The 20183-nt window shown below is 41.3% G+C and overlaps 1 protein-coding gene across 3 annotated transcripts in view; it reads left to right on the forward strand.

The window, feature by feature from the left end:
- The window catches only part of NEBL (nebulette), a 310669-nt gene that overhangs the window by 262167 nt on the left and 28319 nt on the right, over positions 1–20183 (forward strand). For 2 of the 3 annotated variants that reach the window (XM_072955282.1, XM_072955279.1), the window contains exon 5: positions 19203–19374. In XM_072955282.1, the coding sequence (XP_072811383.1) occupies positions 19203–19374 (172 nt within the window). Of the gene's footprint in view, positions 1–2126; positions 2238–4483; positions 4595–4761; positions 4873–7006; positions 7112–8612; positions 8706–11851; positions 11945–14204; positions 14298–15614; positions 15708–17014; positions 17108–18109; positions 18215–19202; positions 19375–20183 lie in introns of all 3 variants that reach the window. The other variant, XM_072955280.1, reaches the window with a different exon arrangement.

The raw sequence follows: 20183 nt of genomic DNA on the forward strand, positions 1-20183 counted from the left end.
GTCAAATCTCTGGATGCAGAGGGACTTTGTATATGGAGGGCCGACTACAAGCTATAGAAGGCTTAACCCCCTCATTGTTCAAGGGCCAACTGTATATATATGATGTTCCGCAACTTCTTATTGTAAGCAGATTATAAGCAGCTCTGTCCTAATAGTCTTTTCCCAATCAGTGAATTAAAAAATAAAAATGATGCTCACCATCTCCTTTTTGTGTGGTATAAGAAAAAAAATGACCATTTCCTTGTTTCAGAGAAAATCCTACCAAAATAAGTTTATTAGAGTTAACTTGGTCTTTTAAGCAAATGCAAGGTAGATTGGGAAGGTGTGTTAGCATGGCCTGTCAGTCACTGCGGTTTGGAAGTTCACATGCTCTCCTGTGCGTAAGCAGATGGTCCCTCCCCGTCCTTGCCTGGCTGCTGAATGAGTTCACTTAAACCTCCTTATACAATGGAAGTGGTCGTTGCTCACTTTACGTGACATTTATAAGAATGAAGTGCCTCCAGAGTGCTTGACATCCTTTAATCCTTGGGTCATGGTGTCCCTTTGGTAGCAGATAATGGCGCTGTGCTTTGAGGAGAATCTAGCTGACCGTAGCAGTAAAGAAAATGTAAGGCTTTATCCCCATATGTTAATAAACTGTGATGAAGGTGATGAAGATGATGGTGACCCCATCAGTCAGGTGGCAAGTGATAGAAACCCATCTCAAACTGGGTGAAGCACCTGAGGAAATGTTTTGGTTTAAGGGCAGAGAAGTCCAAAGGTCACGATTCCTTCGGGTTGGAGTTCACATGCTGTCTCTCTTCCTTCCTCCCTCAGTTCTTTTATTGTCACTGTTATTTTGCTCGTGGGAGGCTATTTCTATGTGACGGCTCCTCTTACAGACAGGATGACTCACGTCTGCGGCCAGCGGTCCCAGTGGGAAGCGAGCATCTGTTTCCTTTGAACACAGTTCAGGTCTAAGGACTGACGCTCACTGGCTCATCTTCTGCCCGGTGCTCACGCCCGGCCCACTCCTTCTGTCTGGAGTCAGGGGAGTGCGATGTGCCGGTGGCCTCGGGTCTTTCTCATGGTCCCTCCTTAGTTCAGTTCACTTTCTAGATAGTTCAGTGGTGTTTCAAGTATAAAATTCTAAGTTGATGTGTGTTTTTAAAGATTTACATTCACCTTTGGCTCGTCATGTTCTTTAAATAAACTAAAGGAAACATGAAAAGCACTTTAGTGGGATTAAAAGTAGATGTGGGGAGTAGGGAAATCAACCCACCCGAAGTTTATGGATTGAGAGTGGTTAGAGGTAATTCTTCAAGGGAAAGTTGTGCAACTTTTTGCCAGAAGCGGGAGGAATGGGTGCCAGTCAGGCAAAAAAAGGAGATGTCCATTGTGACATCTGTAACTAATGTTGTCACGACAATTCCCTACATTAGTAATTTTCTACTAATTACTAATGTTGCGGTGACATATGCCGTCCACACTCAGAGTTAGATCTCGTAAATCACTTGTCAGTAATACTTGGAAAATGTGTTTTAAACTCTCAGTGGCAGAGTTCAGCCCGATAACGTTAAATGGAAGGGGTGGCAGGAGCAGCACTAAACTGGGTCTTAGCAGTGGATTCAGGAGTAAGAGAGCGGGAAGAGCTGTCGTCACTGAACACCCACTCCGTGCTGGGTGCTAGATACATGCTGATTGTCACGGCGATCCTGCATGTGGAGGAGTTATTTTCCCCAGTTTGTAGATGAATAAACCAGAAATGCAAAAAACCATTACCAGTGTCACACAGCCATGAAGGACTCTGGCCTCAAAGTCTGTCTTCTTTCTAAAACATCAGCTCATTTAAACTTGCCTCCCTGTCCTTCAGGCCCCAGTGAAGATTCTCACCTGGCAATTACCTGTTTATAGTAAAAATCTTCAGAGCTTTATAGACCCTTCCTCGGTGAGAATAGTGATTAGAGTTCTAAGCGGTTCAGAAAATTTAGTTCTATGTGATCATTCATAGTACAAAGTAAGCCGTGTTTTACTTCTGTTTTTTAAAAAAAATAGGTTTAGCCATTTTTTGGATATCATTGAATATAGATATATGTTTGTCCACTGAATGTCTGAATGTTGTGAAATGTTGCTTTTTTTTTTTACAGAAGGAATACAAGAAAGACCTGGAGTCAAAAATTAAAGGGAAGGGAATGCAAGTCGGCCCCGACACTCTTGGAATCCAGCACGCCAAAAGAGCTTCTGAGATGGCAAGGGAGGTTAGTAGAGTGAATAATGCCGACCTTGAAAGTCAGAATTTGCAACTTAGCAAATCATATTAACAAACTGATTAGTACGTGAAATTTTCCAGAACGTTCTGTGACTAGTTTCACAGTTTGGAATGGAAACCATTCCCAGTCATCCATCATCCCCTTTATTGGAAAAATTTAGTTTCTGTTTTGCTTAGTAACTTCAAGTATATCAAAGAAAACTTGGTAAAAGGCATTTTAATAGAACATACACAATAAACACACACACACACACCTCTTCTTACTTTATCCCATAATACAAAAAATTTCATGTTAATTTTAGGCTATGATAAATATTTTCACACCATGTTTTCTTTAAGGATGGATCCTGTGCTGCTTGGCATATGTGTGTTTGCAGCTTTGTGAGCAGAACTTGAAAGTCACACTTTGAGACTGTAACATGACTGTGATGTCATTTCTGTGTGACTTGACAGCGTGTTCTCAGTTGACCTCATCAACATGGCTGAAATTTCTATAGTCAGCATTTTGGGATGAGGTGTTATATAGCCCGAATGACCATGTACATTCATCTAATGTCATTCATCAATGACAGGATATTAATTTAGCAGTTTGGTCTTAGATGGTATGATATGATAGATATTAAATAACAAAGTTGTAGGAGTCAGATCACTTGTGTATTTTTTCAAAAAAAAAAATACCCCAGCACTAGTTCTGCACCTCTTGAACTCCTCCAGAAATTTTGAAAATACAAAAGAGTCACTGGAGCAGAGAGTATTTGGGAAGAGATGATTTTAAAAGAAACATATGTAAAGAGAAAGTTGGGGTGTGGGTTAAGGGGTATGGCTCACTTACCTCAAGGCTGGTTGGGGGAGGCTTCAGTGGGGTCACTCTGAGAGCTATAATGTGACCCTTGCATTTAGGAAGGGCTGGCTTAGAGCTGACTCCCACCCATGAAATCTGGAAGTTGAGAGGTAGCTGATTAGGGGAGTGGCTTCTGTTTTGGGATCTGCCTGTGTCCCCAGGGTTAGGTACTGGCCAGGGAAATGGAATGACCATAACTGATTTAGACAAAGAAGCTAGAGATGGCATACAAGTCTTGACCAACTGGGATTCCATTTAAAAATGGTGGGGCGGGGGGAGGATGCACACTGAATAGGCAGTTGAAAACTTTCTTTGACTCTACCCCGAATTCTGTCATCCTCCTGAGAGACAGCCATTGTTACGAACTTGCTGTAGGGTCTTCCAGATCTATTTCAATGTATATTTAGACAAATAAACACTTGTGCACACAGAGACTTTAAAAACTTGAATACCATGTACTTTGTGCTTGCTTTTCGCACTTAGTATTACGGAGCCTTTTCCATGTTACTTCAGATAGTTCTATCTTATTCCTATAGAAAAATTAGGTGTTCTTTAAACTGGATGTGAATATGCAACCATGCACCTTTTGATGTCTCGTAGACATTACCACATGAAAATGACATATAAATATATTATAACAGAGACTTTACATTACATGCCCAAACCAGAACCTTTAATTTCCCCCGGATCTGCTTCCCTCTTCCATCCCCTTCTTATAAGCAAATGGTATCAGTGAAATCCAAGAAGTCACTTTGATTCCCCTTGTCAGCAAGTTTTATTGACCCAACCCTCATAATGGTTTCCTAAGTCCATTTGCCTGTCCCCACCCACCCTAGTCCACGCTACCACCTCTGTCACCTGGATCATTGCAATAGCTTCCTAACCAGACTTCTGCTTCCAATATTGAGCTCTCAGTATCCGTTCTCTACCCAGCAGCCAGAACAATCCTTGAAGAATTAAATTGTGTGATTTCTCCCACTTAAAACTCTCCAGTGGTTTCCAGTCCTGTGCAGCGTGGGCACCATACCCCTTGCTCTGGTGTTCAGAGCCCCCCTCCTGCCCATCCTCAATCCTGTACCCTTCTCCCCTTGCTTGTTCTGTTCTAGCCTCACAGGCTTCCAGTCTGCACCTCCACAAGTGTTAGGGTCTCTGCACAGCTCTGTTGTCTTCCTGAAAGCCCTTCCTCTGGTCTTTGCATGGTTGGTTCTTTCTTGTGCTCTTCCTTGGTGTTCATTTCTTGGATTACAAATGTGTGTGGTTCCACAGAAATAAAAGAAGTAAAGGTCCAACTTGTTTCTAAAAGCCAATCTCTTGATGTCAAAAATGAATCAAGTTTTTCAACACGGATTTTCAGATTACTGTGAAGCTCTAATTGCGGGTTTTATTTTCTGCAGAAAGATTATAAAAGAGACCTGGAGACTGAAATTAAAGGGAAAGGCATGCTGGTGAGCACAGACACTCCTGATATCCAGAGAGCGAAGAAGGCGTCTGAAATGGCCAGCCAGGTAAGAAACTAATGGGACGCAAAGTTTGAAACAAACAACGTTGGACTGTATACAGAAAAAGTATAAATGGTAGTTCCACGTGTGGGCATTGAGAGTCAAACACGTAAATATCTCCATTGCTATGGAAGACTACGCAAAGCTCTGAAGATGCTTTTCTATTCTTTTAGAAAGACTATAAGAAAGACTTGGAAAATGAAATTAAAGGGAAAGGAATGCAAGTGAGCATGGATATCCCGGATATGCTTCGAGCCAAGAGAGCATCTGAAATCTACAGCCAGGTTGGTAGAGAATGAAGATTCTCGAAAGAATGCATTCTAGCATCCACTCACCTTGTGCTGTGTGTGTTTCTATGATTGGTATCTTTGTGAGGGCATTCTGTTTAAAGTCAGTGCACTCTGTGATAAAGGAACCACTGGCCAAACCTGATTACTTCATTAGTGACAGGGACAACTGGGGTAGATTCAGTTCAATAGACATTATTGAGTGTCGGAGCGCCCCTGTGGGAGCCTCTGTTTTGGGTCCAAGGCCAAGGACATTTTCACCTTTTTCATTTTTTGATTCTGTTGTGCACTTGGCTCTAATGCTCACACTACAGAAAAAAATTGCAAACTGTATTTTATCCATTTCATCAAGAATACTTTAATTGAAATATTCAGCTCCAACTAAAACTAAGAGTGAATAAAAACTGCACAAGGTATAAGATGAAACTGAGTATTAACTAAAATCTAAGTGAAGAACTAAGTTTTCTTGGTAATATTTAGTTTGCCAAGTATAGCTATGACTTAGCCTCTAGAAAATTAGATATAAGAGAAATTATGACCACAATAGAAAGTATTTAATGGAAGAAGAAAGTTATTGATAAAATCTGATTTGGGCAAAAGTATTCACTTGTGAATAATTTCTTTGCTATAAAATTTGCATTGAAAAGAATGAATCCAATAGAAACAATAGCGAAAGGGAGTGGAAAAAAAATAAAATGGTTAAAGAAAAGTGACAAAGGAACCTAATTTGGTTAATGGGGTTTGTGCAGAAATAATTTTTAACAAAATTTGACCAAATTTGTCAAAATTCTGGCTAAACATGAGCAAGGAGGTTAAAACATTTGCTGGTTCAAAATCAAGATGGCAGAACCAAGATCAAAGGAGCTGGCTTCCTCTCAGCCTTTTCCAATGATGCAGCAGTTGGATGGTCCTGAAGTGCGTGTTCATCCGTCCTCATTGTCTCATGGTGGCATGTGAGCTTGGGGAAGTTGGCTCTCACCGTATCAGCTGAACCAAAATCGTAGATAACTACTTAAAATATGCATATGGCCCTTTGAGTTGGTGGAGAAAAGTTGCCAAGCTCAGCAGCGAATACTTTCTGAGCACCCATTTACATGCAGTGTAAACATGGCTTTGCCCTTGGGGAGCTACGAGCTAGTCACTCAATTAAATAATCATGCAAATATAGTATGACAAACTATGATACAGCTTGCCAGAAAGTAAAGATATCCAGAGTAAAAGCTTCCCATAGGAAGTGATGCCTGAGGCTGGTGGCATTAACAGTGGTGAGTTTTTGAGTGTGGCATGAGGGTGCATCTGATAGGAAGGAATTTTAGTTATTTTGGGTACAGTGGAATACTTAAGAGGATGTAGTGATGCTGTGGTGCATTTCAACATGGACAACAATTAACCTTTCCCAGTCAGCAGCAGTATGTCATTAATAGTTCACTTCTCTGACTTTGGAACCACAGTGCCTGGGTTTAAGTCCTAGTTCTGATACTTAGCTAGTGCCTCAGTTTACCATCTCTATGAGTGGATAGTGATAGTATCTGCTTGTGGGGTTATTTAAATGAGTTAACGTGTGTTAAGGATTTTGAACAACACCTACCACTGTGTAAATGCTGGCACTTGTGGAAGGTATTGCCCAGCAAGGATCAGAGCTCCTAGAGGTACATTTAGTAGAAAGAAAGTTGAGATGTTTATCTCAACTACAAAAATACTAATACATTTCCCTTAATCAACCATTATCTTTATCTGAAATAGGAAGCAGAGCAAAGGTCCAGAGAACAAGCGAGCACAGAGAATCGGGTTACTTGTAGGAGCTACAGGACTATGTTGAACAGGAGCTGGGGCTGCTCATGAGAGAGGAGGTTCTAAACTTAGGGGTGCCATGGAGGGTAAGGCTTTTGAAAGGTCTGGGGTGGGAACCATTGCCCGAGTAGAGGTGACTGCTTTCTGAGACTGTTTGCTCGCTCTGTTTGCATATTCTCTTTATTTTTACTGTTCCATCAACAACTGCTTTGAATCATACGATATAAATTAGAGCCACGCGGTACAGTAGAGTTGGAAAAAACAGCGCCGTTTTCTCTGCCTTTCTCTTGTACATGCACACCTACAGAGTTTCAGATTCACATTCTGTTTATATTTTTAGAAAAAGTATAAAGATGAGGCAGAGAAGATGCTTTCCAACTATTCTGCTGTGGCAGACACGCCTGAAATTCAGCGAGTTAAGACAACTCAACAAAACATTAGTGCGGTGAGTAGCCATTATTTCTTCTCCGTTGTCACTTTGAAGTTATGTTTTGTAAGGAGACCCTTTTTTCGTCATTGTCCGACTTTTTGCTGCACTGCTGAGTTTTCTGTCAAATGTGTATCTTTACTTCTTTAAAACAATAAGGATACTAAGTGTTCTTACAGGTTGTAATTTATTATGATTGTTTCAGAATTACAAATTCAAATTTGCTTCTTTGGTACAAAAAACAGCTCTTTTAAACTGAATTTTAAGATTTCACGCCGGAAAGAGATCTTAATTTTCACACAGATTTTTACCTTGAAGATGAAGATAGTCACATGAAGTGATTTCCCTCCTGGTTGTTGATCATTTGCTTTGCTAATATATCTAGGGATTTACTAGTTTGTAACCAATTCCTAAACTTTCATATTTTTATTTTGAGGGATAGGAATTTTATCAGTACCGTTAATTAAGATATTGGGTTTATAGTTAATGGATATATGAACTTGAATTCTAAAATAAAAATCGATGGTACAGCCAATATTTTAATGTAGAATTAACTCATTTAAGTAGGTAAACCAATGTGTTATTAAATTGTAAATTCTATTATTTCTGAAGATTTCTGGAATATTTTCTGCTTTCTAACAAGTCGGCAAGCTCTAACGCTCAAGGCATGCTGCTTGGGGACTTCTCAGGTCTTCACAGGCAGGCTGTGCCAAGCAGTGGACAAGTTCTGCTGGAGGAGAGGAGGCGGGAGAAAGGCTGTGTGGCCCCATCTCCTGTCATCCTGCCACCTTCCACATTTCTAGCTCTTGCAAGGGGACATCTCTCATGTGTTCTCCTAACCCCTACTGGGGCCTGCGTTTTGCCGAGTATCAGAGAGGGAGTCATTCTGTCCTCATATGACTTCCTTATAGTTATCCTGTGTTTCTGTAGAACCCTTTGATTTTTCTTTTGCTTTGTGTTTGAAAGGGGTAGATGTTGGTAGGGGTGGAAGGATGTGGGCAGGTCTAAGGAATAAGTAGAAGATAAGGAAACTGAGCTGAATGAATGTTGATGTTGACAGTAGAGCTGATATGTTCTTTGAAGAGAATGAGAACATCTTTGCTCTCGTTGGGAGCGTAGCAGCTGCTTAAAATTTCATGCTGTTTTGCTTAGTGAGCTCTTATAATATGTCCTTTGATTTTTCTCGAATACACATGTGACATATATTTGTATTTGAAGAAAGAAACTCTAGTTTGCTGCTTTATATTCTTAGAGCAAGTTATCAACAGCCACGTAAGGTACTAAGTGTGCTGTAGGCCAGGCAGGAGGGGTTTACTTAAAAATTATGGAAAACAGAACCAAAGTTTGCCTTTCTTCTCAGAATGGATTATTTAATTGATTAACGTAACATCAGTACTCATAAATCGAGGCTGTATTCAGATTGCTTTAAAACCCAAGAAATATTCTTTTGCAAGAATTGGATCTGAGACTTGAACTCTAATAAGCTGATAGTTACCCTGTTCCTTCCCTTCTGATAAAGGTGCTTTATAAGAAGGAAGTAGGAGCAGGCACAGCGGTGAAAGACACTCCAGAGATTGAACGAGTGAAGAAAAATCAGCAGAATATTAGCTCAGTAAGTCCTCTGTAGCGTTCATTATCCTGTCCCTAGGTGAGTGTTTTCTTTACTAAACTGGCTGCCTTTTTCTTTTTTCCTTCACTTTGTTGAAACACTATTTCATCAAATATCAAAGGTCCAGCGCTCAGAAGGACACTGTAGCCTTGTTCCCCCTGAACCTGAAGCAGTGTTTCATCTTGATGTATCGTAATGCGTAAGAGATAGATCACTTTAATAGTACAGTAATGAGATCTAGGATTAGATTTCATCCTTTTGAACAGAATTTTAACTGTATTAAATTTTTCAGAGAAAGGATACATTTCAGTGCCTCTCCACAACTTGGAGGAAAGAAATTTTACCCTGATAGAATGATTAAAGGCCCTATTTGGTGGCTTAAGAGAAGGGTTCAAGGTCCTCACTCGCCTTCTGCCTCTTCCAGCTTTCAGCAAAGAAAAGCACACATCTTTACTATAATTTGTAAAATAACTCTTGCCCCACCCGCAGTTCCCTCTAAGCTTGGGGGAAGGGCAGAACAGGTGTGTAATGTTATGATAAAAACTTCTTCATTCAGTGTTTGACATTTACAGTGGGTAATCACTGTCCTTACCAGTAGGTATATTTGGTAATAGTTACTATATAGTCATCCCTTGGTATCCACGATGGATTGGTTCCAGGACCCCCCTCCCCAGCTATGTACCAAAATCTGCTGATGCTCAAGTCCCTTAAAGTTGGCCCTCTGTATATACAGGGTCCACATCTGAGGATACGGAGGGCCTACGGTATTTAGTTTCTTGCTGAGGAAGTCGAAAGGGTTCTTTCCTTAAATCTCCTTCCCAGACCTTTCTCTTCACCTTCCCCCTTAGAGGCAGAGCTTTCTTTAATCATCCAAGTAGAACTCCTCCATCAGGAACCCCGCTAGTTACCCAGCATCGTGGAAGGTGTGTGTACTGGCTTTTGTGGAGACCAAGTAGGAGAGAGAGGTTACTGCTGTGGTAAAAACACATTTCAAAGTGAACTTACAAAAAAATCTGCAGAACATTAGTGCAGTAAAACCTCTGTAGCGTGAATGAAGCTGTCCCCGGAAGAACGCGTAAGGAGGGGGACCTTCCGATGAGGATTCAGATCCACCACGTGTGTCAGACAACAGTCGAGTCTGGTGGGAAATTAGTTCAGCTGAGCAATGTAAAATGGTCATTTCCCTTCACTTCAAAACGATAATATTTGGAATATACCCATCATTGTACTGGGGTACAGTGTTATCAGGTCCTGTACTCTGCGTTTCCATTGCCTACAGTGAAATGACTGTGCCATTAGGATTACTTTGGAGTCGTATGAAAAACAAAAATGTTCATCTTGAACCATATTTAGCTTCTCACCCGAGGAAAACCACACAAAGTTGTACAGTTTATCATTTCTTCTGCCGGCATCCCGCTGCCTCTTCCAGCAAACAACAAACGCATAGTTCTGTATCTCTATGAGGTTGGGCTATAAAGTCCTGCTTAGCATTCAAATGGAAAGTTGCCCTTTCAAGATTAGCTAGATCTGTCAAACCGAGATAGGATTCTCTAACATTTGAAGATCTTGACATTTTCCACCTCCAGAGTACAAGCCTTTCAGCTCTGAGCTTTCTCTGTTAAGAACTATTTCTGAAACTTATTTAGAAGTAGCCTGTCTCAGTGTACTCTCAATTGAACTGTTTTGGATCTAGACTAAACATCTGGCGTTGTTCCTTATATCTCATAGTAAATGTACAGATACTAAGACACAGATGATGGCAAAGACATTTAGGTATCGTTTCTTTATGACAGTCAGTGTGGATTTCAGCCTTGATCATTTCAAACGTTACCAAGTGATTTCTAAAACATGTTCGGTGTAGATCTAAGTCTTTGCTAGATTTCAGCATATGCCTCTTATGTCTAGCCTATGTTTCCATACATACAAATGCATAGATGTGTCTCGAATCCAGTCGTCCATGGACTTTAGACATATTGAAATACCACATGAGAGGATAACATTGCTAATGATTTCATAAGTTTAAAGAGCTGTTTCTTGTCCCATGCGTAACCACGTGCTGGCATTACCATCCGTCTTGTTGCTCTTCTTCTAAACAGACTTGAAGGAGGGACTTTTCTTTTTTCCTGGATCACATGGTAGCTTTATTTTTAATTTTTTGAGGAACCTCCATACTGTTTTCCACAGTGGCTGCACCAGTTTATATTCAGTCCAACAGTGCAGGAAGATTTCCTTTTCTCCACATGCCCATCAACATTTGTTTCTTGTCTCTTTGACAATAGCCATTTTAATAAGCATAGATGGTATCTCATTGTGGTTTTGATTTGCATTTCTGTGATGATTAGTGATGCTGAGCATCTTTTCCTGTGTCTGTTGGCATCTCTGTGTCTTCCTTGGAAAAATGTTTATTCAGGTCCTCTGCCCATTTTTTTTTTAACCTGGATTGCTTGTGTTTTTTTTTTTTTTTTTTTTTTTACTGTTGAATTGTATGAGTTAGAGGTTGGAGTTTTTGATTGATTGAAGTGGGTATCAGGATACAGGCGGGTTTACGTAACAGGATCGTGAGGGTAGAAGGCACTTCCTGACTTTCTGTCTCTGGCCCTTCTGTCGTGATCAGCGCTCAGTGGCCTCTGCCTGTAGTACATTTTCCTCCACCACCCCTTTCTCTTCTTTTATTTTTTTTTCTGATTCTGGATTATTTGTGTACTCTCAGTCAAGCAGTGTTCCCAAGACTTTGTAGCCAACTCGGTTTGACGTTTGCCTTTAAATACATGGTGAATTTTAACTCATTTGTTAATAAAGAGAAACTGCTTTTCATATAGAAAATAATAAACTATTAAAGGCAGATAATTCCTGAGGTTTTTGGTGCAGCTGCCTGTTGATAAAATTTATTTTTATAGGCAATCTATGTTATTTTAATTGAAAAACTTCAGTGACGGATAGGTGAATAGATCTGCATTTATTTGTGCTTTACGATAAAGGAATCCTGAAAGCATCAGATGGGATAAAAATCTGCGTTCCCATTGAAGGAAAATTAATACTGGAACTAAAAAAAGTCAACTATGCAACAGTTACAAACAATGAATTCTTAACGATTTTTTAAGCCTTATGTTGAATAAAACTCACATTTTTGTTTATTATAAATTATGCAGGTGAAATACAAGGAAGAGATGAAACAGGCAACAGCCATTTCCGATCCACCAGAGCTGAAGAGAGTTAAGGAGAACCAGAAGAACCTCAGCAATGTGTGATCATGTTCCTTTAAGTATTGTTTTCAGTGAGCGTGACACTTACACATGTGAAGTCCCATGACAACGAATGCCATTGTAGGAGGGCCAGTTCCTGGCAGGCGGATGCAAGACGGAGCTGAGATTTCACACAGCCTTGTGTTGGGGGCTAGCATTACACTGAGTGCTTTGCCTATGAAAGGACCTGGTATCGAATGCCTACTCTGTTCTTGAGGGAATTCAGAGAGGTGTGAGACACACCTCAGGGTTAGGGGCTGTGAGTATTCTCAGGGTCTGGAGGAGAAACAGCTGTAGGAATAAATAAAGAATGCCCATTAAGTGCTATAACAATAAGTAACATTTACTGAGTGTTTGCTCTGCTTGAGTTCTTTACACGCAATCTCATTTAATGTGAACTAATCATTCCTTCCTCAAAGTGCCGGGGAAATGCAGAGAAGGAGAGGCTGTGCCAGTGAGAGGCAGGAAGATCTTTGGAGAAAGTAACATTTGCATCAGATCCAGAAGAATTAATACAAACTTGGGGTGGATTTTGTGCGGCAGGGCCTTCCTGGCAGGGTAGAATAAGTGTGCTCAGGATCAGAGGTCTAGTTCAAAGAGGGAAGTTTTAGTGTGATAAGGACTCGGGGTGAAGGATGGCAGGAGGGAGATGGCAGAGAGAGAAATCATAATTCAGGCCGCGACGAGGTCTCTGGGAGCGTCCAGGTCCCTATCATGCGGTTCAGCTACGGGTGATAAACGGTCCACTGGTGATCAGGCCTGGACTTAGGGATTAAGTTGTTTTAATGTATCACTTTTTCTAAAAGAGGGTTTACTAGTTTTTGATTTATCATAGAAACATAACACTCCCTTAAAATAACTATTTGAAAATAATAGTGAGTTAATTTAATTAAAAACAAAGACTGTGAATCACAGCCCAGATGGTATCAACTGTATGGACGGTTGGTTTGAGCCCAGTTCTAGGCCCTATTTGTCATATAACCTTCCTAAGCCACCGACCTGTCCAAGCCTCCGTTTCCTCATCTGTGAAACAGGAACTAGAATATTAAGTGTGATGTTGCCTGCAGCGCGCTTAGCATGTTTGTGAATGGCTGAATGCAAGACAGGAAGACTCTTTACATCAAATTTCTGTCCCCACATTTAGATCTACCAGAAATCAGCTACAGCAGTTTTCTGCCTCAATAATGCTGTTCGACAAACGTTTCCCCTCTGAACGCTCCCCGGAGTAATCTTTCTTTGTATCCTGCCACCAATAGAGATTACCCTGGGCCTACCTTGCCTTAGATAATTATCCGACACAGAATCTGCCTAAACTCTCAAACTACGTACCACGGCAGAGAGAGAAGTCACGCCGGCAGGGCCCGAGCCTTTGTCGTTTATTTTCCAGGCTTATCAACCTGCCCTTCACTCGCACATTCTCTGCAGAGCGTGTGCATCTCACGTCCGTTGTATCCGTAGGCCCCGCAGGCCTTGGGATGGCTTGCAAAACCAAAATTCCCTGTCACTAAATTTAAACTTTAAAATATCAAGAAGGCTGTTTCTGTGGAGTTCCTTTTAGTGGGATTTTAACCTCTAGCTTTACTTTCACGTGTCAGAAATTCATTTTCTGGACATGCCATTCTGTCTGTGTTGGGTCCTCATTTATTTCCTGGAGTCTTGTGGAGCTGCCGGGAAAGCTGAGCACAGACGTTGGGTCTGAGCCCCTCAGCTAAGAAAGAGCATCTCTACACTGTAGGTCTCCTTCGTGCCAGTCAGAGAGTGGGCTTCCAGTGCGGGAACTTTGCAGAGAAGGAGACTTTGAGGTTCAGGGTTTCTTTATATAGTGACAGCCACTCACGGAGGTGCAGGCATAGGACTGGAGTAACCCTCCTTTCTAATGCAAAGAGTGCAGAATTTTAATTTTTAAATATATAATGGTCCTTTGGTAATGTTGCTGTAGTGCTAGGAAGAGAGAAACTCACAGAAGGGATCGTTTATCGTTGCTGATAAGATCAGACTCGGAGAGGCCACCGGTCAATAATACAGTTTGAAGAAAAACAACCCAAGGTGGAATTCAAAACATTTGTGCGAGAAGCAGCGTAGATCTGTGATCGCTGTGATGACAAGATCTGTTAGCAAAGCAAACTTTGCCGTGAGATCCTAACAAAGACTTGAGCTAACGAATGCTCTGTCGCAGTGGGCATTCCTTGCAACCAGTTCCAGTGTGTGAGCCCACACTTCCCTCCCATAAACCCACACTGTCTTGCACCTTGTCTCCCAGCTCCAGTACAGAGAACAAAGCTACAGAGCCACTCCAGTGAGCATGACCCCGGAGATAGAGAGAGTGAGGAGGAACCAGGAGCAGCTGAGTGCGGCAAGTCCTTCCCTTTCTCCTATTTGATCAAACGTTACTTATTTTTTATTCTTTATGGTGCTTTCTGAAAAGCTTTAGCCCCTCTGCGTTTTGGACGTTCCTTTTCACATATGGAAGGGCATGAACCTTGGCCCTCTTGTGTGAGTCCAGGAAATTTGAGACTGTCTTGCTATCATTCAGCCCCGTTGGCTTATTCGGGAAATCTTCCTTAAGCACCTCAGTGTGCCAGGTGTGATCCTGGTCCCTGGTACACAAAGATGGCGAAGACCCACTTCTTATCCTCATGGACCTCGTAGTTTAGTTGTTAAATTGCTTAAACTACATCCAGACTTAAAAGACCTAGAGAATAGTGTAGCGGGTCTATTGTCAAGCTTAAGAAAAAAATATTGTCTGTTGGAATAAGGTGGAAGAAAACCTGGCTGGCCTCAGGTCCTAAGATGTAATGTCAGGGCACGGAACCTTATAAATAAATAAGACAGAAAACATCACGCAAGCATTCAATGATCTGTTGCTAATAAAGCAATAATAGTTAGCAATCATGGGGTCCCTCTAATATGTAGCAAGTGCTTTATGTGAACCTGTGAGGTCACACGACTTAGTCCTCTCGTCTGCGGGTGTGGGAACCTGAGCCTTGAGGGGCCAGAGGACATGCTGGGAACCCACGGTTTGTGACAACTGGGATTTGAACCCAGGCCTCCCTGAATTCAGAAATCCCTTTTAAACATGTCTGCCAATGGTTATTTTTCCCATCCCTTGACCCTTTTATGGAACTTTCCCCAATATAAACAATAACCTTCTTCTCCTGAAACAGGTAGTTTTGAGAGATTTTAAAATTTAAGAGTGAGTTCTCCCAGGTGGAGGAGAAAGTCAGGGTCTGTCCTTACTATGTCCCTGACTGCTGGAGGAGTGAGGGGCCTTCAGCCCCCTTTGAAGGTGGAGGTTCCAGGCTCAGAAGGAGAGTAAACAGCCTTCCCAGGCTGCCATGGCTAATTCACTGTGGTCCTCCCTGAATGATTCCATGGCAATGCTTTCCCCTTCTATTTCCATCACATTTTGTCGTGGCATTTGCACTTAGTTTTGGTATTGAACAGCAAAGGTTTTATTAGAAAATCATTTTTAAGAAGCACAACCAACGCTTCATGCTTCCTGAGTCAGGAGAATCAGAATCCAGGTGTGGACCTGAACTGAAAGGTTGCCATACATCTGCTGTGGGCAAAGACATGTGAAAAGATGGAGTGAATTTTGAGGCTCACGCTCTGTGCTGTTTGGGTGGAGACCATTCCACTGTTGGTTAAAATTCTCATGTCCCCTCCACAGGTGAAATATAAAGGAGACATTCAACAGGCAACTGCGATTTCCGATCCACCAGAGCTGAAGAGGGTTAAAGAAAACCAGAAGAACCTCAGCAATGTGTGACCTTAGTTAACTTTTGTCTTATGTTTGGCGAACATATCGTCAACATGTCAGCGAAGCGATTGTGTTTACAAAGTTTTCGTGACCTTGAGCTGACACTCCGCTCTCAGTTAACTGCCAGTTTATTTGAAAGGTTTCAGGGTCTTAGGTGTTGTCCAGCCAGGCATGCCCACCCTGCTCACAGTTCCCAGTGACTGCCGGTATGATTTCCATCTGCAGGCGGATTTATTTGGTCTTCAGGCTCATAGTGTCTGTGCTTCCCCAAAGGGACGCAGTGGCAGCTCCTGGCATCTTGGCTTATTTATAAATAAGCTCTGCCACTCCCTTTCCTACGTATCTGCACATGTGTAGTCTTGTTCTGTAGCCTGTCCAGTCCATCGCCCATTCCCAGCTGTGGTCACCTTATTTTTGGATGCTGTCTCGGGAGAAATTAGACAGTGTGCCTGGCTGACTAGGTCACAGGGGACAGGACCATTTTCGGGGCCCTGATTCAGGGGCTGTGAATCTTCACGCAGACAGCAGCTCCTGGTCTGCCCCGACTCCCCGCTGTTCTGTAACCCAGGGATGCAGTTCAGCGAGAGAATCCTTTTCTGAAGTCATTAACATATAAATTGATTTCTTTGGAAGAGGAAATTTGGAAATCTATTAGGTTCAAAGAAATCTTTTATTCTTCAGACCTTTAAAGTCATTTGACCGGATTATAGAGGAAAGGCAGTTTATGGTTTGGCACTTCCCCTAACAACTGTATTTTGGGGGAGCAGAGCCTCACCTTTCCCCGATGTGTTCAGAGTCACGGTTGATGTGACCCCTTTACTCTCCGAAAGGCACATGGTCGCTGAGAAGGAGGGATGGAGCAGGTGGGAAGTGCGCGGCCTTAGGGATGATTGTGCTCACTATTCAGGCCTCCTGCCGGCCGCTCTGCCGCAGTTATTACTAAGAAGCCGTAATAGCTTCGTTCCACTCCGTACGGGTTAGGAGTACCTTCACGTGACATCCATGGCGACATTGCTTGTCATACTCCCTTGTGATGAAATGCTTGTTACAGCTTCACTGAGGGTACGCCCATGTATTTGAGCACATTCATGGTGATTTCATTCACAGCGATTCAGTGCCATGGGATGAATTAAAATAGATTGATTTAAGAGGCAGGTATTTTAAATATGACTAGACCTCTGATGGTATCCTCTGTTGTTTTTTTTTCATGGCTTCCTTTCCTTGGCTAGCTCTTTCAAATAAATACTATGAGACTCTTATTTAGTTGAATTGATTCACAGCGCTCTGTTTTCTGTTTTCCGAAATGATAGGTATGTTATAAAGGTCAGCTGGGAAGAGCTACGGCTCTGAGCGTCACTCCTGAAATGGAAAGAGTAAAGAAGAATCAAGAAAATATTAGTTCGGCAAGTTGTTCTATTCACTTGGGTCTGTCGCAAAAGATGTGTCTCTTATTATTCACTTGCAGACTTTTTTTTTTTCCTTGTGAAGATGAAATCGATTTCCAAGAAACATTTGTAACATGTGCAATAGTCCACATGTTATTTCAGACAACTTCCAAAAGCTGCTGCTGGCTAACTTTACATGAGCCTGCACCCTCAATTGGTGTTCCCAGATGTGACCAACATTTACATCCAAAGTTTTGCTTTAAACTGTATTATGTTCATTTAAACAACGATTCATGTTATTTTAGCCGGTGTCTTTGAAAGTGGTTAAGTCTTTGATGCATAAGTTAAACAACTGTCATCTTACAGATGTATCCCACTGAATGTGGGTTGCTAAATCCTGTCTGTGAAACAAAATAAGAAATGAATCATCGCTCCAAAGTACGACTTAGAGGGAAAAAAAAATCTTTAAATTAGTTTCACATAGAATTCAGTTACTCATTAAAGTCCCATCATGCTCACCAGTGTCCTAGTGATGGTGTGCTCTCTCACAGGGAATATGAGGGTTTCGGTTCTGAATGGTACATATGCAATTCGATGGGAGAAATAAAAGGAAATACAGGGATGTTTGGTATGCATCCTTCCACAGTGGTGGGGCGGAAAATGGGGAAATACAGAGACAGGAAGATAAATTTAGGTTCCAGTGAGTTTTGGATTTTTCCTGTTGAAGTATGATAACCACTTTCACTGGCTCACTGTTGGTGGATGTTGGCCACTCACACATTTGTTTCCAGTGGGTAGATTTAGGTCATTTTTGCCTCAGCCTTCAAAGGAGACCTTTGAGAGTAAAATTTTAGATTGTTATCCTAGAACGAAATGTAATTCACTGAACAAGTTACCTGGGGAATATTTCAGAATATGTTGTATATGTTTCACTCATTTGGAAAGCTTAAAAAAGTTATGTAATTTAAAATAAATTATGTCTGTCTTATTGTTAAGTGTGTACTACTATTTACTTTGCAGGTAAAATATACCCAGGACCAGAAGCAGATGAAAGGTAGACCAAGTCTGATTTTAGATTCACCTGGTCTCAGACATGTCAAAGAAGCACAAAATCATATTTCAATGGTAGGGTCCAGCAAGATCCTCCTTCCATGACTAAAACATACTAAGGCACCGCACCACTGCGTGTACTGACGGCACTGTTCACTGTTAATCTGGACAACTAATGAAGCATGGAAATGTGGATATGAACCCTTCCTTTGCAGGGGGATCTTTCTAATCATACTGAAATGTAATGGGAATATTTAGTCTAATAAAATAATTTTTCTCAGTGACTTTTTGGGGTGTGTTTTTATTTCTAACATGACTACTAACTATAAATGCATTTTATGAAAGACATTTGCTTGGCCTTCTTTTCAATTAATTTTAAGATCGAGTTTGGTGTGTTGACATATTTAAAGGATTTTTAAAATACCTATTTTTTAAAAAACAGTTTGGGATACATGGGATATATTTTTTATACCATAAAGTTCACTGTTAGAGTGCACTATTCAATGGTTTCTAGTGTAATTTACAGACTTGGAGAGCCATCACCCTAATCCAATTTTGGAGCATGAAAAATGTCTACTTTGAAGTATATATATGTTTTTGTAATTATATACAAAATTTATGTATATAATTATTCATAACTCATAATCTAATTTTAAATGATAGTGTTTTCTTGAATAATTGTGTAGAAGTATCTTACCATTTTATTGTGTTAAAGTTTAAGAGATAGGAAAGTAATTTGTACCTAACTTAGTATATTTTAGGAAGTAAACACTATTAAAAAAATATGTCTTCTAAAAGGTCTTACCGGTGTACAGGTTTATATATTAAAAGATCTGCTAACTCTAACAATGAAAAACATTTAAAATGTCAGCACTTGATTTCTGATGCTCAGAAACTGAAGATTCAGACGTTATTTTTGTAATAATTGGAAAAGCTTCATCTATGTAGAAGATAATCTAGATGCAGCTGGTACACTGACAAGTGTCATTCTATCAACATTTTGTGGGCTGTGTAACAATTGGGAGACTTCAGTGTGAGCTAATTCTGTTTTTCCCCTTTTCAGGTGAAATATCATGAAGATTTTGAAAAGACGAAGGGAAGGGGCTTCACTCCTGTTGTGGATGACCCAGTGACAGAGCGAGTGCGGAAGAACACCCAGGTCGTCAGCGATGCCGCCTACAAAGGTGTCCATCCTCACATCGTGGAGATGGACAGGAGGCCCGGAATCATTGTCGGTAAGCGGACGGGCCTTCTTGGCAGGTCCGCGCAGGCGAGAAGATCGAGCGCGCACTGGCTTTAGGGTTAATTTCCTTGTTCGTTGGACTCCTCCTCAAATGCGTGATGTGATGCCCCGTTGAAAGTGGACCACAGGCAAAGTGTCACTGTTTGCCTCACCCTGGGTGAGATTCATGCCTTTGCCAGGCATCATTGCAAATCCATTCTGTTATTGGATGTTCTCTGTCTTTAATAACTTTCTGGTCCTGAGAGTGTTCCTACTTGTTATGCGAAGAATCAGACATGGGTGATAATGAAGGTTGGACAGTTATTTTGTTTTCCTTTAGTTTGTGTACTGATCAGTAATTGAACTACAGACATTGTCTGCACGAGTGACATCACAGAAGTAATCTCCTTTAAATCTTTCTACTGCAAACAGTCGTGCCGGAGAGATTCTGATGGTATTCCACAATAGGAATAGCGTATATTTTATGAATAGTATCTCTGAGCTGGGAGAATTGAGAACTGTCTGAAAGCCCCATAAATCAGAGAGGAAGGAACCTTCTCATCCTGCTGTTCCTTCTTGTCAGCCAGGGAGAATCTTAGGGACATGGTGTTGAATGGTGACGGGGAGAGCAAGGCTCATCCTAAAGCCTAAGGTGGGGCTGGAAAGGAGAGCTACTGAGTTTCCGATACGTATCAACAACCCATACTTCCAATTGTCTGTTGTCTTTTTCAAGACAATTAGCCTCTGAATTTTTGCGGCTAGGTCAGTTTTATAGCTCAAATAACATTTCTGGTAGGCATGCAACATTCCATTTCAGTACTC

The sequence above is a fragment of the Vicugna pacos genome, chromosome 35 (assembly GCF_048564905.1).
Source record: "Vicugna pacos chromosome 35, VicPac4, whole genome shotgun sequence".
Taxonomy (NCBI): domain Eukaryota; kingdom Metazoa; phylum Chordata; class Mammalia; order Artiodactyla; family Camelidae; genus Vicugna; species Vicugna pacos.